General features: G+C 41.4%; 1 protein-coding gene across 1 annotated transcript; it reads right to left on the reverse strand.

Annotated features, from left to right (window-relative positions):
- Positions 1 to 8,548: 8,548 nt before the first annotated feature.
- ZNF660 (zinc finger protein 660) lies at positions 8,549 to 23,226 on the reverse strand. The gene is made up of 4 exons (XM_040246151.1): positions 23,168 to 23,226; positions 21,988 to 22,124; positions 20,959 to 21,071; positions 8,549 to 13,457 (listed from the first exon to the last, which is right to left on the reverse strand). Exon 4 carries the CDS (start codon positions 13,278 to 13,280, stop codon positions 12,300 to 12,302), a length of 981 nt encoding a protein of 326 aa, XP_040102085.1. The 5' UTR covers positions 13,281 to 13,457; positions 20,959 to 21,071; positions 21,988 to 22,124; positions 23,168 to 23,226; the 3' UTR covers positions 8,549 to 12,299.

Raw genomic sequence — 23,226 nt, forward strand, 5'->3', positions numbered from 1 at the left:
ACACCACAGTTCAAAAGCATCAATTCTTCGGCGCTCAGCCTTCTTCATAGTCCAACTCTTATATCCATACATGACCACAGGAAAAACCATAGCCTTGACTAGACGGACCTTAGTTGGCAAAGTAATGTCTCTGCTTTTGAATATGCTATCTAGGTTGGTCATAACTTTTCTTCCAAGGAGTAAGCGTCTTTTAATTTCATGGCTGCAATCACCATCTGCAGTGATTTTGGAGCCCAAACAAATAAAGTCTGACACTGTTTCCCCATCTATTTCCCATGGAGTGATGGGACCGGATGCCATGATCTGTGTTTTCTGAATGTTGAGCTTTAAGCCAACTTTTTCACTCTCCACTTTCACTTTCGTCAAGAGGTTTTTGAGTTCCTCTTCACTTTCTGCCATAAGGGTGCTGTCATCTGCATATCTGAGGTTATTGATATTTCTCCCGGCAGTCTTGATTCCAGCTTGTGTTTCTTCCAGTCCAGCGTTTCTCATGATGTACTCTGCATAGAAGTTAAATAAGCAGGGTGACAATATACAGCCTTCACATACTCCTTTTCCTTTTTGGAACCAGTCTGTTGTTCCATGTCCAGTTCTAACTGCTGCTTCCTGACCTGCATACAGATTTCTCAAGAGGCAGGTCAGGTGGTCTGGTATTCCTATCTCTTTCACAATTTTCCACAGTTTATTCTGATCCACACAGTCAAAGGCTTTGGCATAGTCAATAAAGCAGAAATAGATGTTTTTCTGGAACTCTGTTGCTTTTTCCATGATCCAGCGGATGTTGGCAATTTGATCTCTGGTTCCTCTGCCTTTTCAAAAACCAGCTTGAACATCAGGAAGTTCACGGTTCATGTATTGCTGAAGCCTGGCTTGAAGAAGTTTGAGCATTACTTTACTAGCGTGTGAGATGAGTGCAATTGTGTGGTAGTTTAAACATTCTTTGGCATTGCCTTTCTTTGGGATTGGAATGAAAACTGACCTTTTCCAGTCCTGTGGCGACTTCTGAGTTTTCCAAATTTGCTGGCATATTGAGTGCAGCACTTTCAGAGCGTCATCTTTCAGGATTTGAAGCAGGTCAACTGGAATTCCATCACCTCCACTAGCTTTGTTCACAGCGATGCTTTCCAAGGCCCACTTGACTTCACATTCCAGGATGTCTGGCTCTAGATTAGTGATCACACCGTCATGATTATCTGGGTCGTTAAGATCTTTTTTGTACAGTTCTTCTGTGTATTCTTGCCACCTCTTCTTAATATCTTCTGCTTCTGTTAGGTCCAGACCATTTCTGTCCTTTATTGAGCCCATCTTTGCATGAAATGTTCCCTTGGTCTTCATAGAACCATTCAACTTCAGCTTCTTCAGCGTTACTGATTTGGGCATAGACTTGGATTACCCTGATATTGAATGGTTTGCCTTGGAGACGAACAGAGATCATTCTGTCGTTTTTGAGATTGCATCCAAGTACTGCATTTCGGACTCTTTTGTTGACCATGATGGCTATTCCATTTCTTCTGAGGGATTCCTGCTCGCAGTAGTAGATATAATGGTCATCTGAGTTAAATTCACCCATTCCAGTCCATCTTAGTTCACTGATTCCTAGAATGTTGACGTTCACTCTTGCCATCTCTTGTTTGACCACTTACAATTTGCCTTGATTCATGGACCTGACATTCCAGGTTCCTATGCAATATTGCTCTTTACAGCATGGGACCTTGCTTCTATCACCAGTCACATCCACAGCTGGGTATTGTTTTTGCTTTGGCTCCATCTCTTCATTCTTTCTGGAGTTCTCTCTCCACTGATCTCCAGTAGCATATTGGGCACCTACTGACCTGGGGAGTTCCTCTTTCAGTATCCTATCATTTTGCCTTTTCATACTGTTCATGGAAAACAACAGAATGGGAAAGACTAGAGATCTCTCCAAGAAAATTAGAGATACCAAGGGAACATTTCATACAAAGATGGGCTCAATAAAGGACAGAAATGGTATGGACCTAACAGAAGCAGAAGAGGTGGCAAGAATACACAGAAGAACTGTACAAAAAAGATATTCACGACCCGGATAATCACAATGGTGTGATCACTCATCTAGAGCCAGACATCCAGGAATGTGAAATCAAGTGGGCCTCAGAAAGCATCGCTATGAACAAAGCTAGTGGAGGTGATGGAATTCCAGTTGACCTGTTTCAAATCCTGAAAGATGATGCTGTGAAAGTGCTGCACTCAATATGCCAGCAAATCTGGAAAACTCAGCAGTGGCCACAGGACTGGAAAAGGTCAGTTTTCATTCCAATCCCAAAGAAAGGCAATGCCAAAGAATGCTCAAACTACCGCACAATTGCACTCATCTCACACGCTAGTAAAGTAATGCTAAAAATTCTCCAAGCCAGGCTTCAGCAATACGTGAAACATGAACTTCCTGATGTTCAAGCTGGTTTTTGAAAAGGCAGAGGAACCAGAGATCAAATTGCCAACATCCGCTGGATCATGGAAAAAGCAACAGAGTTCCAGAAAAACATCTATTTCTGCTTTATTGACTATGCCAAAGCCTTTGACTGTGTGGATCAGAATAAACTGTGGAAAATTGTGAAAGAGATAGGAATACCAGACCACCTGACCTGCCTCTTGAGAAATCTGTATGCAGGTCAGGAAGCAGCAGTTAGAACTGGACATGGAACAACAGACTGGTTCCAAAAAGGAAAAGGAGTATGTGAAGGCTGTATATTGTCACCCTGCTTATTTAACTTCTATGCAGAGTACATCATGAGAAACGCTGGACTGGAAGAAACACAAGCTGGAATCAAGATTGTCGGGAGAAATATCAATAACCTCAGATATGCAGATGACACCACCCTTATGGCAGAAAGTGAAAAGGAACTCAAAAACCTCTTGACGAAAGTGAAAGTGGAGAGTGAAAAAGTTGGCTTAAAGCTCAACATTCAGAAAACACAGATCATGGCATCCGGTCCCATCACTCCATGGGAAATAGATGGGGAAACAGTGTCAGACTTTATTTGTTTGGGCTCCAAAATCACTGCAGATGGTGATTGCAGCCATGAAATTAAAAGACGCTTACTCCTTGGAAGAAAAGTTATGACCAACCTAGATAGCATATTCAAAAGCAGAGACATTACTTTGCCGACTAAGGTCCGTCTAGTCAAGGCTATGGTTTTTCCAGTGGTCATGTATGGATGTGAGAGTTGGACTGTGAAGAAGGCTGAGAGCCAAAGAATGGATGCTTTTGAACTGTGGTGTTGGAGAAGACTCTTGAGAGTCCCTTGGACTGCAAGGAGATCCAACCAGTCCATTCTGAAGGAGATCAGCCCTGGGATTTCTTTGGAAGGAATGATGCTAAAGCTGAAACTCCAGTACTTTGGCCACCTCATGCGAAGAGTTGACTCATTGGAAAAGACTTTGATGCTGGGAGGGATTGGGGGCAGAAGGAGAAGGGGACGACCGAGGATGAGATGGCTGGATGGCATCACTGACTTGATGGACGTGACTCTGAGTGAACTCGGGAGTTGGTGATAGACAGGGAGGCCTGGCGTGCTGCGTTTCACGGGGTCGCAAAGAGTCAGACACGACTGAGCGACTGAACTGAACTGAACAGATGAAGACCTACAAGACCTTTTAGAAGTAACACCCAAAAATGATGTCCTTTTCATTATAGGGGACTGGAATGTAAAAGTAGGAAGTCAAGAAACACCTGGAGTAACAGGCAAATTTGGCCTTGGAATGCGGAATGAAGTAGGGCAAAGACTAATAGAGTTTTGCCAAGAAAATGCATTGGTCATAGCAAACACCCTCTTCCAACAACACAAGAGAAGACTCTACAAATGTACATCACCAGATGGTCAACACCGAAATCAGATTGATTATATTCTTTGCAGTCAAAGATGGAGAAGCTCTAAAGAGTAGCAAAAACAAGACCAGGAGCTGACTGTGGTTCAGATCATGAACTCCTTATTACCAAATTCGGACTTAAATTGAAGAAAGTAGGGAAAACCGCTAGACCATTCAGGTATGACCTAAATCAAATCCCTTATGATTATACAGTGGAAGTGAGAAATAGATTTAAGGGCCTAGATCTAATAGATAGAGTGCCTGATGAACTATGGAATGAGCTTCGTGACACTGTACAGGAGACAGGGATCAAGACCATACCCATGGAAAAGAAATGCAAAAATGCAAAATGGCTGTCTGAAGAGGAACTAAAAAGCCTCTTGATGAAAGTGAAAGAGGAGAGTGAAAAAGTTAGCTTAAAGCTCAACATTCAGAAAACGCAGATCATGGCATCCGGTCCCAACACTCCATGGGAAATAGATGGGGAAACAGTGTCAGACTTTATTTGTTTGGGCTCCAAAATCACTGCAGATGGTGATTGCAGCCATGAAATTAAAAGACACTTACTCCTTGGAAGAAAAGTTATGACCAACCTAGATAGCATATTCAAAAGCAGAGACATTACTTTGCCGACTAAGGTCCGTCTAGTCAAGGCTATGGTTTTTCCTGTGGTCATGTATGGATGTGAGAGTTGGACTGTGAAGAAGGCTGAGCGCCGAAGAATTGATGCTTTTGAACTGCGGTGTTGGAGAAGACTCTTGAGAGTCCCTTGGACTGCAAGGAGATCCAACCAGTCCATTCTGAAGGAGATCAGCCCTGGGATTTCTTTGGAAGGAATGATGCTAAAGCTGAAGCTCCAGTACTTTGGCCACCTCATGCGAAGAGTTGACTCATTGGAAAAGACTTTGATGCTGGGAGGGATTGGGGGCAGGAGGAGAAGGGGACGACCAAGGATGAGATGGCTGGATGGCATCACTGACTCGATGGACGTGACTCTGAGTGAACTCCAGGAGTTGGTGATGGACAGGGAGGCCTGGCATGCTGCGATTCATGGGGTCAGAAAGAGTCGGACACGACTAGCGACTGAACTGAACTGGGGAGGCCTTACAAATAGCTGTGAAAAGAAGAGAAGTGAAATGAGTCAAGATAGGTCTGTGTAAAGGGTACTGGAACTCTGCTTCTGTCTTTGATACTCAAATCTTTTAAGTTTGGACTCCTGAAATTGTCACCCTCTATATAAGATGACAGAAAGAGGCTCCAAAAGGTTATGGCAAAAGAGGGAAATGTCACATCCTTGGACCCACAGGAGTCTTTAGGATAGGTCACCAAGTGAGGGTCCTTACCTTTGTGCATCAAAGAATTCAATAGCAAGTCAAAGAAAAGTGAAAGTGTTTTTAGAGGAATTCACACTCCACAGGCCCGATGTGAACTATCTCAGAAAGTGAGAGCAGCACCAGGGCATCAGGTTGTAGTATTCATGGGCTAAGTTATTTAATATGTTAACATATGGGAGGAATATTACTAGTTCCAGGAATATTGCTATTTCATGAAGAGGGGGTATTTCCCAGGAGTTGGACCACTGTCCACTTTCTGGCCTTTGATGGTCCGTCTCAGAACTGTCATGGCCAAGGAGTGATTTTTGGTATTACAAAAAAGATATAATGAACTAAAGGTCCATGACCAGACTTCTCAAGACAACCTCGGTTTCAGCTGGTTCCAGTCAGTCTTTATCAAATCCCAACAACTGCACCCCCATCTTCATTTATCCAGCGTTTGTTTCTTGCCTCTGCCTCCTGTCTCAAGGGCAAAGTCCATGACTATGTTGCAGGAAGGTGGACCCCTTCAAGGGCCCGAAACTGGGCTCTTGTCTAACAGTTGGAAATGAACTGTCCGAGGAGACACATCTGCTGACAAAGCAAGGGAAAGGGCACCCAGGTGGAGAGCAGTAGGGTAAGGGAACCCAGGAAAACTGCTCTGCCGCATGGCTCGCAGTCTTGGGATTTCTGGTGATGAGATTAGTTTCCAGGTGGTCTTTGGCCAATCATTCTAATTCAAAGTCTTTCCTGGTGGCGCACGCATCACTCAGCCAAGATAGATGCTAGTGAGAAGGATTCTGGGAAGTGGACGGACACACGGTGTCTCCTTTCAACCTTCCTCAAACTCTTCTGGTTGGTGGTGGCTTATTAGTTCCATATTCCTTATCAAGATCTCCTGTCATAAAACAACTCATGCAAATGGTTACTATGGTGCCTGGCCAGGGTGGGCGGTTTCAATCAGTGTGCTTCTCCTAACAACCATATGGATCCCACATACACTTAGCACCTAGCACAAAGCCATAGTAGGTGCTAGACGAGTGCTTGTTGAATGAGCAAGGTGTTATTCTATTGATGTTTTCTTCTAGGTTTCACTGAACACTTGCTTAAACATCTCATTCTCTACTCCTTTGTTCATTCAACAACAATTCACTGAGTACTAATCATATGCTAGACACTGTTCTAGGCACTAAGGACATAAATAAAGAGGTGAAGTCCCTAGAAACTTACATTTCTAGAGAGAATAGACAGAAAACAAATACAAAATGTACCAGAGAGTGAGTGATAAATACTAAGCAGAAAGAGGGTAAGGACCCAACACCCAACCAAGTAGGAAGAGAACCAGGAGATAGTACTTTATAGGTCTCAAAGCATGAGTAGGAGGACCTCCCTGGTGGCCCAGGGCTTAAGACTCCATGCTTCCATGGCAGGGGGCACAGGTTCAGCCCTGGTCAGGTAGCTAAGATCCCACAGGCTGTGAGGTGCAGGGACTCAAATCCTTGCCCTTGTGGTTGATAAAATCTATGTCCTTTGATGACCAGGATCAGCAAACTGCCACATGGCACACAAGCACTCACTTATCTGACTTCCACTTCTTTATCCTAGGCTCTAAGGATTATTTTACTCTCTGAAAGACCTTTAAAAGGATGTTTGTTTTATCCAACATTTCTATGCTGTCATAGTCAAAGGACTTTATCTTGTTCACCATTTTGTTCTACTACAATTTTTTATTTTTAAAAAACAATTTTTGAAAAACAAAAACAAAAACAATTTTTGGCTGTGCTCGGTCTACATTGCAGTGTGCAGACTTTTCTCTAGTTGCAGCGAGCTGGGGCTACTCTCTAGTTGTGGTACACAGGCTTCTCATTGCAGTGGCTTCCCCTTGTGAATCACAGGCTCTAGGGCCTAACAGGTTTCAAGAGTTGTGGTGCAAGGACTTAGTTGCTCCATGGCATGTTGGATCTTACTGGACAAGGGGATCAAATCCATGTTTCTTGCACTGGCAGGCAGATTCTTAACCACTGGGCCACCATGTAAAGTCCTATAATTTTTTAAAACATGAATCTGCCCAACTCTGTGGTTAAGCCAACATTGCAAATGTGACAGCATTTTCTTTCGCTCAGTAAACTGGTTGCTAATTTGTTATAATTACACAAACTCTGGTATATGTCTGAGTAATTTTGTGATTTGTAGATTTTTCTGAGGTAAAATGGATGATTATGACAAAAGTAGCCATGTAAAGAGTCAAGGTTCCTCATGGAGATCTTCCTTAAACCCCTGCTTTAAAAGTTTTGTTTTGGATTCCCAGCCTATGTGTGCTTAGTCGCTCAGTTGGTCCAACTCCTGGGGACCCTCTGGACTGTAGCCTGCAAGCTCCTCTGTCCATCGGATTTTTCATGAAAGAATACTAGAGTGGTTGCCATTTCCTTCTCCAATAGATTCCTATACCTTGACCCAAATATACTAATTTTGTGGGCTTGGGAAATATACCTGTATATGTGAAATTACTTCTTGTGATTCCTAGATTTGGGAACCATTGAACTTAAAAGAATGGTTACAGCTTTGTCATGGCTCCAGTCCTTATACATTAAATTGTGCTGTGTGGATTTAAAATGGTCAGTGGAAGGACTGAGAACTAGTGAGGTCCTGTATCTATATTGCCCAGAAAGGAATCTCCTTTGGACCCCTCACAAACCTGCCTTCTGGAGTAGAAATGGACCTCAGGGAACATGCTGGTTTTATACAGCCAAAGGATGTCTATATAATAGTAAAGGTTTGAATAGAGATGAGACCAGAGAGGGGATGGGACAATAACTTGCTATACAAGCTCTCCAGCGAAATAACAGAAGAGGACATTTTCTTTTTTTGGCCACACAGCATGTGGAATTTTAGTTCCCCCATGAGGGATTGAATCTGCATCCCTTGCATTGGAAGTGTGGAGTCTTAACCATTGGACTGCCAGGGAAATCCCACAAGGACAATTTCTAACGGCTAGAGTTCTACTTTTGTAGAGTTGGCCCTCTATATCTGTGGGTTCTGCATCATGTATTTAACCCAATACAGGTAAAAAATATTAAAAATGAAAACACTTCAGAAAGTTCCAAAAAGCAAATCCTGAATTTGCCATACTGGCAACTATTTACATGCATTATTTTCATTGCATTTACAACTACATACAAAGCATTTACATTGTATTCAGTTTTATAAATAATCTAAAGATGATTTAAAGGATACGGGGGGAATGTGCATAGGTTATATGTAATAGTTTGCCATTTTATAGAAGGGACTTGACCATCCTTTGATTTTGATATGGTGGTGGGGGTCCTGGACCCAATCCCCTGCAGTTACTGAGGAACAACTCTATTAAGAATATGAAAATAACAGGCTTCATGTTGTGTTTAAATCTGAAACAAGCCAGAATCACATCTTCATTCCAAAAGCATCTGCTTAAAGAAAAGCAAATTGAACTGTTTTCTTCCCAATCTGAATAAAGGAAGGAAGCAAAAGAAAAAAAATTTAGTGATATTTATAATAAGGAAATGACAACAGATATTTATTGGAGGAATTATAACCATTTTTAGCAAAAGTTTTATGACTTGAGTTTTATAACATCAGAGGTGAAGACAGACAGTCTAATTTCTAAAAACAACCTAACAATATGAACATACTATTTTGTTTATATTAAATGGAAAAAAATTTAAAAAGTAATTCTGTCACTCAGGATACAGAACTGAAAATAAAATATAGTCTTATGGGATTCATGGTCATGAAAATGCTCAGTTACTATTTAAAGCTCTTTTTGGTTTAAATTTTCTTCCGAGTTCCTAATAACATCTAATATAGTACACACCATCAATAAAAAATATCTCTAAATCTAGGGAGACATTCACCGCTCTATGCAAGATTCTTTGTCTTTCAGATTTCCCTTTAATCAAGGATACATAACATTTTAATTTCACACTTTTTCTCACAGCTTAAAAGAGATGTATATATTTCTAGTCCACACCAAAGCAATTCTACATACAGGGTATCTGTGGTCAAAAAATACTGACTTTTCATATTCCTTGGAAATATTCAGGGTACTAAAAACAAGTGAGTCAATGTGAGTGCACAGGAAACCAGCAGATGATAGAAACAGAGATGGACAATACACAGTAGTTTAGTGACACATTTCAAGAGAGTTGGGGTTTTGACAGAATAGAGAAGAAATGGCATACAGAGAGGTAAATGGGTTGGGGGAGACAAAAACTAGCAATTGAGGAACTGCAGAGGAAGAACTGCTGTTAGGGAACAACCAGGCTTCCATTAGAACAGGAAGTTGGGAAAAAACACATTCAAACAGACAGAACTTGAATTTCAGAGTGTATCATGAAAGGGCTTGAAAGAATGGTAAGAACTGCAAAATTAAATGCTGACTGAAACAGGCAGCTGGTAGTCTTAAAAAAACTTCTGCAGGAAGGTGAGTGGTCAGTTCAAACTACATTGCAGAATGGGTATATGAGAGTATAGAGCACACTTATTAACATTTACTCCTGCAGCTTAAGACAGGTATCAGCCTAGATTAGAAGCTACTGAGGGCCTCCTCCCAGGGCCATTATCTTGGCTTGCCTGGGTAAGAAATGTCAATTTATTCAGACCTCTGGCGTCCTTCCTGCTGCTGCTGCTGCTAAGTCGCTTCAGTTGAGTCCAACTCTATGTGATCCCATAGATGGAAGCCAACCAGGCTCCCCCATCCCTGGGATTCTCCAGGCAAGAGTACTGGAGTGGGTTGCCATTTCCTTCTCCAATGCATGAAAGTGAAAAGTGAAAGTGAAGTTGCTCAGCCGTGTCCGACTCTTAGTGACCCCATGGACTGCAGCCTACCAGACTCCTCCGTCCATGGGATTTTCCAGGCAAGAGTACTGGAGTGGGGTGCCATTGCCTTCTCCAGCTTCGTCCCTAGAAGATACTTACTCTTGGAGACCACAGAGTTTTCTAATATGAAAAAGAAAGGCTATTTGAAGAAAGAATTTCAGACACTATGACACAATGTTGGAAAAATGTTTTGCTCAGCAGTATCAGAAGCATCAAAAACTCTGCTCAGCAATAATAAATGCTTAAAAAATACCTACAGGCACACAGGAAGTTAGTTTTAGCAGGGCCAAGAGACATTAGTCATGGGAGTTTCCATATAGGTAATCAGCAGCTGAGAATGGCTGGCATTACAAAAGACATAAAATATTAATTACAACCTCCCTGTAGAATTTTGAAAAGGACACATGACTAGGGAAAAATGATGCAAGTCCCTTCCTGCTACAGTTCTGTCTAGCCACAGTCACAAATGAGTGACCTTCCCATGTGTCCACCCAGACTCTTGGGGAAGTGCCTACCCAAGGGTGACCAATGATACAACAGTCCTACCCCCTGAACACAGCAACAGAGCCTAGAAACCATGCTTTGAGTAACTATGCAAAGAGGGACTATTATACCACAAAATTATATTTAAGCCATTATCCTATCAAACAAAATAGGACAAAAACTAAACAATCTATTTCCACCCAAATATATGCTTCATACCATCCACTTATTTTCAGCATCTTCCTTATAAAACCATGATCAATCTATAATTGTCCACATATCATCAACCACCTTTCATAGAAGTGACTACTCAGGAGAATCCCAACTTCTCGGTCTCCCACTCACAGAACCATCATGATGGGCAGAGGCACTTTGGTAAAACACAGAAAGCATGGACTTGAAAGTCTGATCCGAGTTCAAATTCTGGCTTAAACCACTTATTAGCCAGTCACCTAACCTTACTTGAGACTCCATTTTCTTGAACAAATGGGCTATCAAATCCTCAGTAGTTCCTGAAACAATGTATCACTACATGCAGAAGACAAATGGTGTCAGGCTCTTAAAAGTTTAAAATACTTATTGAAAACAGATTAAGGCTTTCTCAGAGGGCTGGACATAAAGGCTGGTCACACATTTATAGACATTATCTCATTTAATCCTCACAACAATCCAGTGAGGTAGGTAGTTACTCCCATTTTACAGATGAACCTACAGCTCAGAGCAGTTAAGGGACTTGTCCAAAACTGGCAAGCTAGTGCATAGTAGATCTGGAATTAGAACTTATATATCTCTGACCCAAAAGTCTGCAGTTTTAGCTACTAAAGTCTATGAAACATGTGAAGGTAGTATTCCCCTTGTGTTAGATTATGCTGACTCTCTTTAAAGGTTATGAAACTGCAATTGTTCCAATTTTATAAGGGGGTATTTTTTTCTGGTTCTGTAGACATATATTGAAAAGATGGAGCCTAGGTGGTTCTTTATCCTCTCTGGATCCTTCTACAGCAGTGGGAGAGAATACAGTAAATTTTTACTGTTTTCTTTTAACCTAAAAGTGATTAAGAAAGTGGACTAGATATTTTGTTGACTGTAAAGTCAGTTTATCTTAAAACTGCAAAAGCCAACAACTGGTATTTATGATGTAATACACAGGAAACAGGCTCTAAAAGCAAGTGACTTGCTGAGGGTTCCCCTTCTACTAAGGTCAGTATTAGGGTGCAATCCTAGGACTTTAGTGTCTGTAACTTTCATAACACTGTTGAATGAAAATGAGTATGTGCTCATTGCATTTAAAAAATACTCTATACTTTTTTCCTGAATATAAAAGTGGTACATTCTCATGCAGAAAATCTAAAAAGCATAGAAAAGTATAAAGAAGAAAATAGAAATTACCTATAATCCTATTACCCAAAGATAATCATTGTTAATATTTTGGTTTGGCATTATTTCATTTCCATTTTTTCCTTTGCATAAACATTTTTAAAATTTGGATATTTCATTGTTTTTCTCTTTCATTTCTTTCATTTTATTCAAATCATTTCTTCCATGGCACTAAATATTTTAAAAAATGTTTACAATGGATGCAAACCCATCATATGGATAGGCCATTCATTTAACTCCAATTCTGTCGAAAATCTAGTTTTCTTCCTTCAGTTTTACATGATGCTGGCATGAATACTCCCTTCTGTTAATCTTTGTCTACTGATTACTTTCCCTGTGTGGATTCTTAAAGAATTAAGGTTGATGATACTGAAAAACTGCTTTTCCCAAAAGCAGCAATTAGCTCCACTTTGTAACAATATATGTTATTTATGACATTTCTTTCTCCTCATTATGCTTTCTCTGATGTTGAATAAGCTGTGAGCTGTAACGATAGGCCTTCCCACACTCACTGCACTTATAAGGTTTCTCCTTCGTATGGGTTCTCAAATGTAGAATCACTTGAGAAGTCTGCCTGAAGGTTTTTCCACACTCATTACACTTATAGGGTTTCTCTCCAGTGTGAACTCTCTGATGATCAATAAGATTTCGATTAGAAGTAAAAGCTTTCCCACACTCATTACATTTGTAAGGTTTCTCTCTACGATGAAGTCGCTGATGTTCATTAAGGGTCTTCTTTAAGATGAAAGCTTTTCCACACTCATTACATTCATAAGGCTTCTCGCCAGTGTGAATTCTCTGATGGTCCATAATCTTTGTATTAGAAACACATGTTTTCCCGCACTCCTTACACTTGTAAACTTTTTTTCCTTTGTGCATTCTCTGATGTTGAGTAAGGTTTGAACTACGGCTAAAGGCTTTCCCACATTCAATACAGGTGTAGGGCTTCTCACCAGTGTGAACTCTGTGATGTGAAATCAGGCCAGAACTCCGACTAAAGGCTTTCCCACACTCCTTACATTCATAGGTTTTCTCCCCACTGTGGATTCCCTGGTGCCGAATAAGGTGGGACTTACCACTAAAAGATTTCCCACATTCGCTGCATGTGTAAGGCTTCAATCCTGTGTGGATTCTCCGATGAACAACAAGGTTGGAGCTATGACTGAAGGCTTTTCCACACTCCTTACACTTATAGGGTTTCTCTCCTGTGTGGATTCGTTCATGTACTGTGAGGTTTGCACTCTGACTAAAGGCTTTCCCACACTCAGTACACACATACTGTCTCTTTACAGCCTGAATTCTCTCATTTATTGTAGGGCCATCTTTTTCAGATTCTAGGTCACTCACTTCTGTGAATGTTTTATTGTCTTGAACTGTTTTCTGTTTGAAGTTTCTTATCTTTCTCCTCATTTTCTCTTGCTTGGAGCATACCAGTGGCCCCTCGAGTCTTTTCTTTCCCTTCAAAGGTGCTTTCAAAATTTTGACTTCCTTGGCAATACCTCTGTGGTACTCTCTTGAAAGCTGAGACTCTGATTTTTCAGGAATGATATTTTGGAATCAATACTTCCTCAGTCCTTGTTTCACCATCTGGAAGAAGAAACAGAATTTGCACATGTCACCTGCTCTCTATACTAAAGGAAGAAGAACTATCCAAGGATAACAAGACAGGATCTCACATGGAAAAGTAAGGCTGGGAAGACTGATCAAAAAAATGAGAAAAATGAGGTTAGACATACAGGCTAAGATAAAGGCAAGGAAACTTATGGAAAGAGGAAGCTTATGGAGAGCGAGGGACTGACAGGAGCCCAACAGCTGCAGTTTCAGAAGGAACAACGAGTAATGGATAATACTTCCTGGTTGCTTCCTATCTTATGCTCTGCTCCCAGAACTAGAGCCATCTAACTCAATATGATGTGATCATGCACCTAGAGCTAGACATCCTGGAATGTGAAGTCAAGTGGGCCTCAGAAAGCATCACTACAAACAAAGCTAGTGGAAGTGATGGAATTCCAGTTGAGCTATTTCAAATCCTGAAAGATGATGCTGTGAAAGTGCTGCACTCAATATGCCAGCAAATCTGGAAAACTCAGCAGTGGCCACAGAACTGGAAAAGGTCAGTTTTCATTCCAATCCCAAAGAAAGACAATGTCAAAGAATGCTCAAACAACTGCACAATTGCACTCATCTCACATGCTAGTAAAGTAATGCTCAAAATTCTCCAAGCCAGGCTTCAGCAATATGTGAACTGAGAACTTCCAGATGTTCAAGCTGGTTTTAGAAAAGGCAGAGGAACCAGAGATCAAATTGCCAACATCTGCTGGATCATGGAAAAAGCAAGAGAGTTCCAGAAAAACATCTATTTCTGCTTTATTGACTATGCCAAAGCCATCGACTGTGTGGATCACAATAAACTGTGGAAAATTCTGAAAGCGATGGGAATCCCAGACCACCTGACCTGCCTCTTGAGAAACCTATATGCTGGTCAGGAAACAACAGTTAGAAGTGGACATGGAACAACAGACTGGTTCCAAATAGGAAAAGGAGTATGTCAAGGCTGTATATTGTCACTCTGCTTATTTAACTTATATGCAAAGTACATCATGAGAAATGCTGGGCTGGAAGAAGCACAAGCTGGAATCAAGATTGCCGGGAGAAATATCAATAACCTCAGATATGCAGATGACACCACCCTTATGGCAAAAGTGAAGAGGAACTAAAAAGCCTCTTGATGAAAGTGAAAGAGGAGAGTGAAAAAGTTGGCTTAAAGCTCAACAGTCAGAAAACTAAGATCATAGCATCTGGTCCCATCACTTCATGGGAAATAGATGGCGAAACAGTGGAAACAGTATCAGACTTTATCTTTTTGGGCTCCAAAATCACTGCAGATGGTGATTGCAGCCATGAAATAAGAATTGAAGCTTTTAAACTGTAGTGTTGGAGGAGACTCTTGAGAGTCCCTTGGACTGCAAGGAGATCCACCCAGTCCATCCTAAAGGAGATCAGTCCTGGGTGTTCATTGGAAGGACTGATGCTGAAGCTGAAACTCCAATACTTTGCCCACCTCATGAGAAGAGCTGACTCATTGGAAAAGACCCTGATGCTGGGAGGGATTGGAGGCAGGAGGAGAAGGTGATGACAGAGGATGAGATCGCTGGATGACATCACTGACTCGATGGACATGAGTTTGAGTGAACTCTGGGAGTTGGTGATGGACAGGGAGGCCTGGTGTGCTGTGATTCAGGAGGTCGCAAAGAGTTGGACACGACTGAGTGACTGAACTGAACTAAACTGAACTCATAATATGGTCCCTAGAGAAAAATGCACTGAAAGATCTTTAGTTCAGTAGGTCAAATGTCTAATCTTCAGATCAGTTTGGCATTTAGTTCATGCTGACCTATTCCCCTGGCACCAGTGATATAGTGGCTGGAACAAAATAGGTGCTCAAAAATTGTTTCATAAAACAGTAACGAGGATTCCATCTTAGAGTGTGACTAAGATTTCATTTTTTGCTCTAGTATAGGTACTAGATTCCCTGTCTATATCCCTCTTCTTAAGCTCTGTTGTGATAGGCCTAACACTTTTCTTCCAATATTGAAGTCTAGTCACATCATAGCCTACTGTGCAGGTGCTGGTCTGTAACTGGATCCAGGTATATTGTGCAAGTTCAATCTGTCTGCTTTTTACCAGTCAGAGTCTACGTGGTGAACCTGAGAGGCTGAACTGAGGAACAGGGTTAATTAAAGCATAGTGGGGGAAACTCTGATAGGACCTTGCATGGCAGAATGGTAAACAATCTAAAGATGGCAAAAGAGGGACTTCTCTGGCAGGCCAGTGGTTAAGATTCCACAATTCCAACACAGGGGGCATGGGTTTGATCCCTAGTCAGGGAACTAAGATCCCACACACAAGCCTCCCCCCTCAACCAGCAAAAAAAAAAAGCAAAAGGGTGAGAGCAGAGGGCAGCACAACTGAGAGGAGCAGGAATTTCCCAACTGGTTTGACCTCAAACTCTGAACATATAGGTAACTCTGTATGTGTGTGTGTATGTGTGTGTGTATGTGTGTGATAGTCTCTCAGTCATGTCTGACTCTTTGCAACCCCATGGACTGCAAACCCGTCAGGCTCCTCTATCCATGGAATTCTCCCAGCAAGAATACTGGAGTGGGTTGCCATTTCCTTCTCCGGGGAATCTTCCCAACACAGGGATCGAACCTAGGTCTCTGGCATTGCAGGCTGATGCTTTACTGTCTGTATTACTAGGGAAACCAATGTATAGATAACTGTAGCAGACCTCAAATCTAGAGAAGGTTGAGTCATAAGAGAAAACTGAAAGATGACTCCATGATACTAACATATCACTAATTCTCCTTTTACTATATTCCTTCTCAGACTTGTCCATATTCATAATGATAGTTGTAAATATACAGTAAGTACAATTTTGCATTCTACTTCTTCTACTTAGTTTTTTAAAAGTATTTTTCATATTGCTATTAACTGCCTGGTGGCTCAGATGATAAAGAATCTGCCCGCAATGCAGGACCCAGGTTTGATCCCTGGGTTGGGAAGATTCCCTGGAGAAGTGAATGGCTACCCACTTAACCATTGTTGCCTGGAGAATTCCATGGACAGAGGAGTCTAGCAGACTACAATCCACAAAGAATTGGACACGACTGAGTGACTAACACTTTCACTTCCACTTCATTTTCATTTTTTGACTACATAATGCACCACCAATTAAACTCATTACAATTTACCTATAATTTTGCTAGTATCAGACGTTTCTGTTGTTCCCTGAGGTTTAATTACTATCAATAATGCTATCATGATCACTCTAGACACATAGTTTTCTTCTCATTGAAATCTTTTCCTAAGATAAAAGTTTCATAAGTGAGTTACTGGGTTGGAAGGAATGACATTGTTTTGCAGTACTGACTACTGATTTAAAAAAAATTTGACCAGGTGCTTCACTGGCAGTTCACTGCTTAAAACTTTGCCTTCCACTGAAAGGGGTGCAGGTTTGATCCTTTGTTGCGCAGTTAAGATCCCACATGCCTTGCAGACAAAAAAACCAAAACATAAACCAGAAGCAATATTGTAACAAATTCAATAAAGACTGAAAAGTTTGACTAATTTTTATTATCTCATAGCTTTGTGATAAACAGAGCCAGGCTCTCTGCAGGAGGGACATATTCAATGGTGAGTGCTCAAGGCCAGCAAGAAAATAACTGTGAAGGTTGGAGTTCACATCTCAGAAGTGTATTGGTGCCACTGATATGATACACAGGCACATGTACACAGATCTGTGCCCAAGACAAGGAGGGCAGGCACAGAAAATGGTAGGAGATGAAGATACTTGGCAGGAGCCTGAGCACACTCACACCCAGCTGCTTACACCCTCCTAATCAAACAGGAGTCGGTAGGTGGAGGAAGCCAATAAGAAGTAATCAGAGGACTGCAGAGCCGAATAGGACAGCTAGTGAAGCTACCTCCAGAGTTCTGAGAAAGTTGATGGCTTTTTCTCAGCTTCTTTTCCATTTTTTATCTGAAACTTTCTCTTTTCTTCATACATTTCTTAAACTAGTAATTATTGAACACTCTACCATGTACATATCTCTGTTCTGGATCTCTCACAGAGCAATTTTTATAAAGCACCGTTGAAGAAAAGTGAAACTGTTTGTATGAATGAATGGATGGATGACTAGGTGGATATGTATTTGCTTTTATGAAGGCCTCCCATTTTGCTGGCAAATTGTCCTCTGCTAAACTGTATTACTGTTTAATTATTTTCCTTTCTACAATATTATTTATGAAAAGTTAGGAAATGACTTTAAAGGAATGGAGCTTCCCTGATAGCTCAGTTGGTAAAGAACCTGCTTGCAATGCAGGAGATCCTGGTTCGATTCCTGGGTCAAGAAGATCCACTGGAGAAGGGATAGGCTACGCACTCCACTATTCTTGGGCTTCCCTTGTGGCTCAGCTGGTAAGGAACCCACCTGCAATGCGGGAGACCTGGGTTCAATCCCTGGGTTGTGAAGATCCCCTGGAGAAGGAAAAGGCTACCCACTCCAGTATTCTGGCCTGGAGAATTCCATAGACTGTATAGTAGATGGGGTTGCAAAGAGCTGGGCACAACTAAGTGACTTTCACTTAGAGGAACAGATTTTCATAATTATTAGAATAAAGTAATTTAGAAATTCAGAATAAGACAGTGCCTTGAAGCCAGCCCCTGGGCACCCCACTTCTAGGCATGGCTGATCCAGTGCTTCCCAGTTAGCTAGTGCAGTATTTATTTTATCTTTAAAGGTTACTATGCAAATATGTCTTGCAGCCTTCAAGAAAGGTGTGGACAGGAAAAACATTAATAGCTAGGTATTTACACAACTCCATATTGAATGCAAAAAAAAAAAACAAAAAAGGACTGGTACACACTGACTGTATCCCTCCAAAATTTATATGTATAATCCCAAGCCCCCAATGTGACTATATTTGGAGATGTGACTTCTAAGGGGGTAATTAAGACTAGAACAGGTTATAAGGGTGGAGCCCTGATCCAATAGGATTAATGTGTCCATACAAGAAGACCTACCACTTGCACTTGCACCCCTGCCCACTCTCTACCACATGCATAAACTGAGGGAAGCCATGTGAGCACACAACAAGAAGGTAGCCATCTACAAGCCAGGAAAGAGTCCTCATCAGAAACCAAAAACAGTCAGTCACCTTGATCTTGGACTTCTATCCTCCAGAACTGTGAGAAGACAAATGTCTATTGCTTAAGCCACCCAGTCTGTGGAATTTTGTTATGGCTGTCCAAAAAGACTAATATAAGCACACAATATCATACCTACATTTAAGGAATTTACAGTGGCATAATGGTAATACACTAATAGAACAAATTACAAATTTACAATGTACCCAATCAGGAGATGAAGGGGGCTAAGAGATGGAGTGAATATTGGGGCTTGGGATGCCTGGGGAAGGGTGCTTTAAAAAGGCAGAAATGGGACGTTGCTGGTGGTACAGTGCTTAAGAATCTGCACTTCCACTGCAGAGGGTATAGGTTTGATCCCTGGTCAGGGAACTAAGATCCCATATGCCACACAGCACAGCCAAAATAAATAAATAATAAAGTTTAAAAAGAAAGGCAGAACTTTGGCTGAACCTGAGGATAAGCAAGAACTGTTTTCTCAAAAGGAATCTGGCACAGGGTTGATGTACTGGAAATAATTGGGTAGTTACACTATCCCCTAACTTCATGAAGGCAGGGATTTTTGTCCACTTTGTTCTTTATCGTATTCCAACCACAGTCCCAGGCAAATACTAAGCACTCAAAATTTTTGTTGTTCTTGAATGAACAAATGAAGGAATGAAACAATCAAGTTGCCTGAAGTGATACCAGCCAGAACATTGAAATTACAGGGCAAAATATATGGATACAATCTGACAATCAATGGGAAAAAAGTTCTAAACAGAAGAGTGAAATCTACCCTTAGCTTCCTCTGTATTTTCTACGTTCCTTTTTCTACCTTGCTGTTCTCCTCTCTTGTTACTTTCCTTCTCATTTTCACTTATCAAGAATATAGTTTTTCAAGCAATGCCATTCATTTCCCTTAGTCCCAGACCTCCCTCCACCCCCAGCACATTCATGTTTCTCTGTTTCATGAAGTGAAAAACAGAAGAAAGAAGCAGTGGGGTATCCCATGAGAAGTAAATTGAGGAAATTAAAAAGAAAGACTCCAAAACTTGCCACCTAGAAGTAGGGTAATCATACACCCTAGTTTTCCCGGAACAGTCCTGGTTTATACCTTGTATTCCAGCATCATTATTATTTTTTATATTAAATTTTTAAAATCATAATTATTAATAGTTCCCCCATTCATTTACAAAAGTATCCCAATTTAGACAATAAATTTTATATCACCCTCTCCAAAAGTGAAATTAGGAAAGAAATGCTTCAGGAAGATTAGCCCAGATGGATTAGAGTAGAAACAAATAATAGAGGAAGGGAAATGGGTTGGGAATTTAGGGATGCAGTATGGGTAACTATGACAGGGCCTGCCACTTTCTCGGTGCTGAATGAATGTTTGCTAAATGGATACACAGATGTCTGAGATAGCAAGACCCTGGTCCAGAATAATGACAGGAGAGAAAATAAGTCCAGCTATTTCCAGAAGAGCATATACATATATCAGACTGGATACAGAGGATGACTAAAGGAAAGAATTCTAGATCATCAGATCCAGATCTGAATATTGAGAATGATAATATCACTAAGAAAGATGGGAAGGATTTTTCTGTCAGTCCACTGGTGAAGATTTCGCCTTTCAATGTAGGAGGTATGGATTATAATTCTGGTCGGGGAGCTAAGATCCCAAATGTTTTGGGGCTAAAAACCAGAACATAAACAACAGAAGCAAAATGTAACAAATTCAATAAAGACTTTTAAAATGGTCCAAGTCAAAAAAAAGAAAAAAAAAGAAAGATGAAAATGTGGGGAAACACTTTAGGCAAGAGGAAGAATATGTTAGGAATACAAACTTAAGAATAAGATACAGAGGACAGAGGAAGTCGTGAGAATATATAACTTGCTAAAATAGAGGTTTTGGTTAAAGAGCAGGGAGAGAGAAAGAAATGTATAAGGACATGCAGTAAGGAAGCTCAGGGTGGTTCTGGAGGATCTGAGGAGAAGGCAAGACTTATCAGTAGAGCAGGGAGCACTAGTTCAAGGAGAGTTTGATCAAAAGAAAACCTAACTATTTTTCCTCTGCCCAAATAGATGGGAAATTCGCTCAGAAATTCTGGAAGAATTCCCTGATAGTGTGGAGATGAGGTGTTGGCTAAAGGAGGACAAGGGACAGATAAGACGATAAGGACACCACATCACTAGGGGTATCCAGGCAACTGGGCACAAAACTACAACCTCAGGCAACCAGCAAGTGGAACAAGACCAAAGAGGCCCCACAGGTCTCTGACCCACAATGCCTGAGTCTGACGGATGAGTGTCTTAATCTCAGCAGTACCATTCATTTTAGGCTGTGAGGAACTCACAAAGACCAGAGTTCTATTCCAAGAGAGACAGAGATTTTACCTAGGGAGATTACATTCCTCTAATTCACCAGGATCATCAGCCTTTCAGGTCCTTTTGAGTCACATGGTCTTTGGTTACTGATTAGCTTCAGAGTGATGAATAAGAGGCAACATCTGAAAATAAATAAATTCAAGAGAAACAGATAAGTGAAATGCAAAAATCTCAAGGAAAAAAAAAGAACTAGAAGGAAATACCTTGATCTCAGGGAGAGAAAGGCCTAGGCCTTATGCATAAAACAAAGGCTGAAAAAAAGCTAATAGATTTGACCATATAAAAATTTCTGCACTTAAAAACATGCCATAATAAATCTCTAATATCAAGTTGCCTTATACTGTAATTCCTTGTATGTCTGCATCCCTCCTCTTCACATGTACACTTTAAGCTCTAAGCCTCCAGAGAACAGGGCCCATGATATTCATATGTGTATCCCACACAGTGCCTGGCTCAGAGGGCTCAATAAATGTTTGATTCAAAATATTCAATAAGTTCAGGATGCTCGCCAATTTAATCTGGGTATACAATGGTGAGAAGTGCACCCTCTACACATGACCACCTCCATCCCTCCTCCACCAGTTCATCCCTTTGGTACTTCATATTGTCTAAATACCATGACATTACTGACATTCTTGGCAGTTCTGTCTCAACAGAGCCATCCAAGAGCTTAAATTCCCTAACAGTCTAAAATTACCTGACTTATTCTAACTGTTCAGAGATTCTCAGAATGTCAGAGTTGGAAGGATCCTTGCAGACCACCTCGTCTCATAAACATTTTGAGATGGTGAAATTGGAACTTAAGAGGAGAGCTAAGACTCAAGTTAGTCTCCTGACACCCAAATTGGAGTTCCACTACATCACTACATTTGGGATGGGAGTTCCTCCCATCCCCAAATTCTACTCCTCAGGATCTAGAGGGCCTCCTCTCACTTCTGTTTTTTTTCAGAAATGCTCCCTTTCAGCCCTGGTGCCCACATTCTCTGGCAAATAGGATTCCCATCCCCAAACTAATTAATATCACAATAAAGATCTCACCTGCCGAAGAGAAGAAAATGGCTCACTTTCACGCCTGTGTATAGTAGCCTCATTCCAAAGGATTTTTGCCCAGCACAGATCTTGCCTCATCTCTTCTTTGGGTTTGGTGAAAAAGTTCCTAGTGGGGTCTTGGATCACTGTAAACATATAGAAATGACTGAGTATTCTAAGATCTCAATTGCAAGCAGACACTCAGGGCAATGTCACATCCCTGGGTCACTTCCCTTCCTACTGAACTGCGAGCAGTAAGGATGATCATTCCCATTTTAAAGATGAGGAAATGAAGTTCCCAGAGATTGAATGACTTGCTGAAGGCTGTATGTATAGTAAGAAATAAGCTTCCTGTGTCCGAAGGAAATCCTCATTCCATCATACCACAGTTGCTCCTTTTCAACTGTTCTGTTGATATCATAAGTCTCCATATTCTCTGAAAAATGCATGCGAACAGAGAAATTCTCTGAAATCCAACTTTCAGCAAAAGTTAAAGAGATGAGGGAAACTTTGCTCAGTCAAGTGTCTTTAAAGACGGGAAGAAATAAGGCTAAAGCTGGATGGGATGCTAGAAGGAGAATTTTTTATGATTACCTATCTCTCAGGATTGATAGGACTCAAAGATGGTTTTGTCTTTCCCCCTTTAGATTCCCAGACCGTGCGTATAACCCTTAAAGCTTGTTCCATTTCTTCCATACCACAATATAGTTCTGCCTTGTACACAACTGTAATCCCCGGATCTAATACACTACTAGTTGGTGCTAAGTATTTGTTGAATGAATAAATGAATTAGTAACCTTGGGCAAGATTCTGCCCTCCTCTCTGGGTCCGTTTTCTCCCAAGGAACACATCAGGGATTATACTGGTGATCTGAATCAAATACTTAGTGTTGGGGAGGCCTTTGGAGCCTGGGCGGGGCTCAGACCGCTTTTACCAGGTTGGTCCCATGGCTAGCAGCGGGGATGATACAGTTCAGTCACTACTGTCAGCCCAGTCCGAAGTGAGCACAGTGGGAGAAGACAAGACAAAGGGCCAGCGCCGAACGAGGGGAGGGGGCCCCATAACGACCCCTTGAACTGCCGCGCCTCCGTCTCCGCCGCTGGCAGCGGTGAAGGAGGCCTGGCCCCGGGTCTGTGTGCCCCGCCCGCTCCCAGAACCGGCCCAAACCCCACACCAGGCTGCAATATACCCCTCACCAAAAGCGCCCGACCCACGTCTCGGAACAAAGCGGAGAAGGAACTACGTCAC

This window comes from Oryx dammah, unplaced genomic scaffold, assembly GCF_014754425.2.
Source record: "Oryx dammah isolate SB20612 unplaced genomic scaffold, SCBI_Odam_1.1 HiC_scaffold_9, whole genome shotgun sequence".
Taxonomy (NCBI): Eukaryota; Metazoa; Chordata; class Mammalia; order Artiodactyla; family Bovidae; genus Oryx; species Oryx dammah.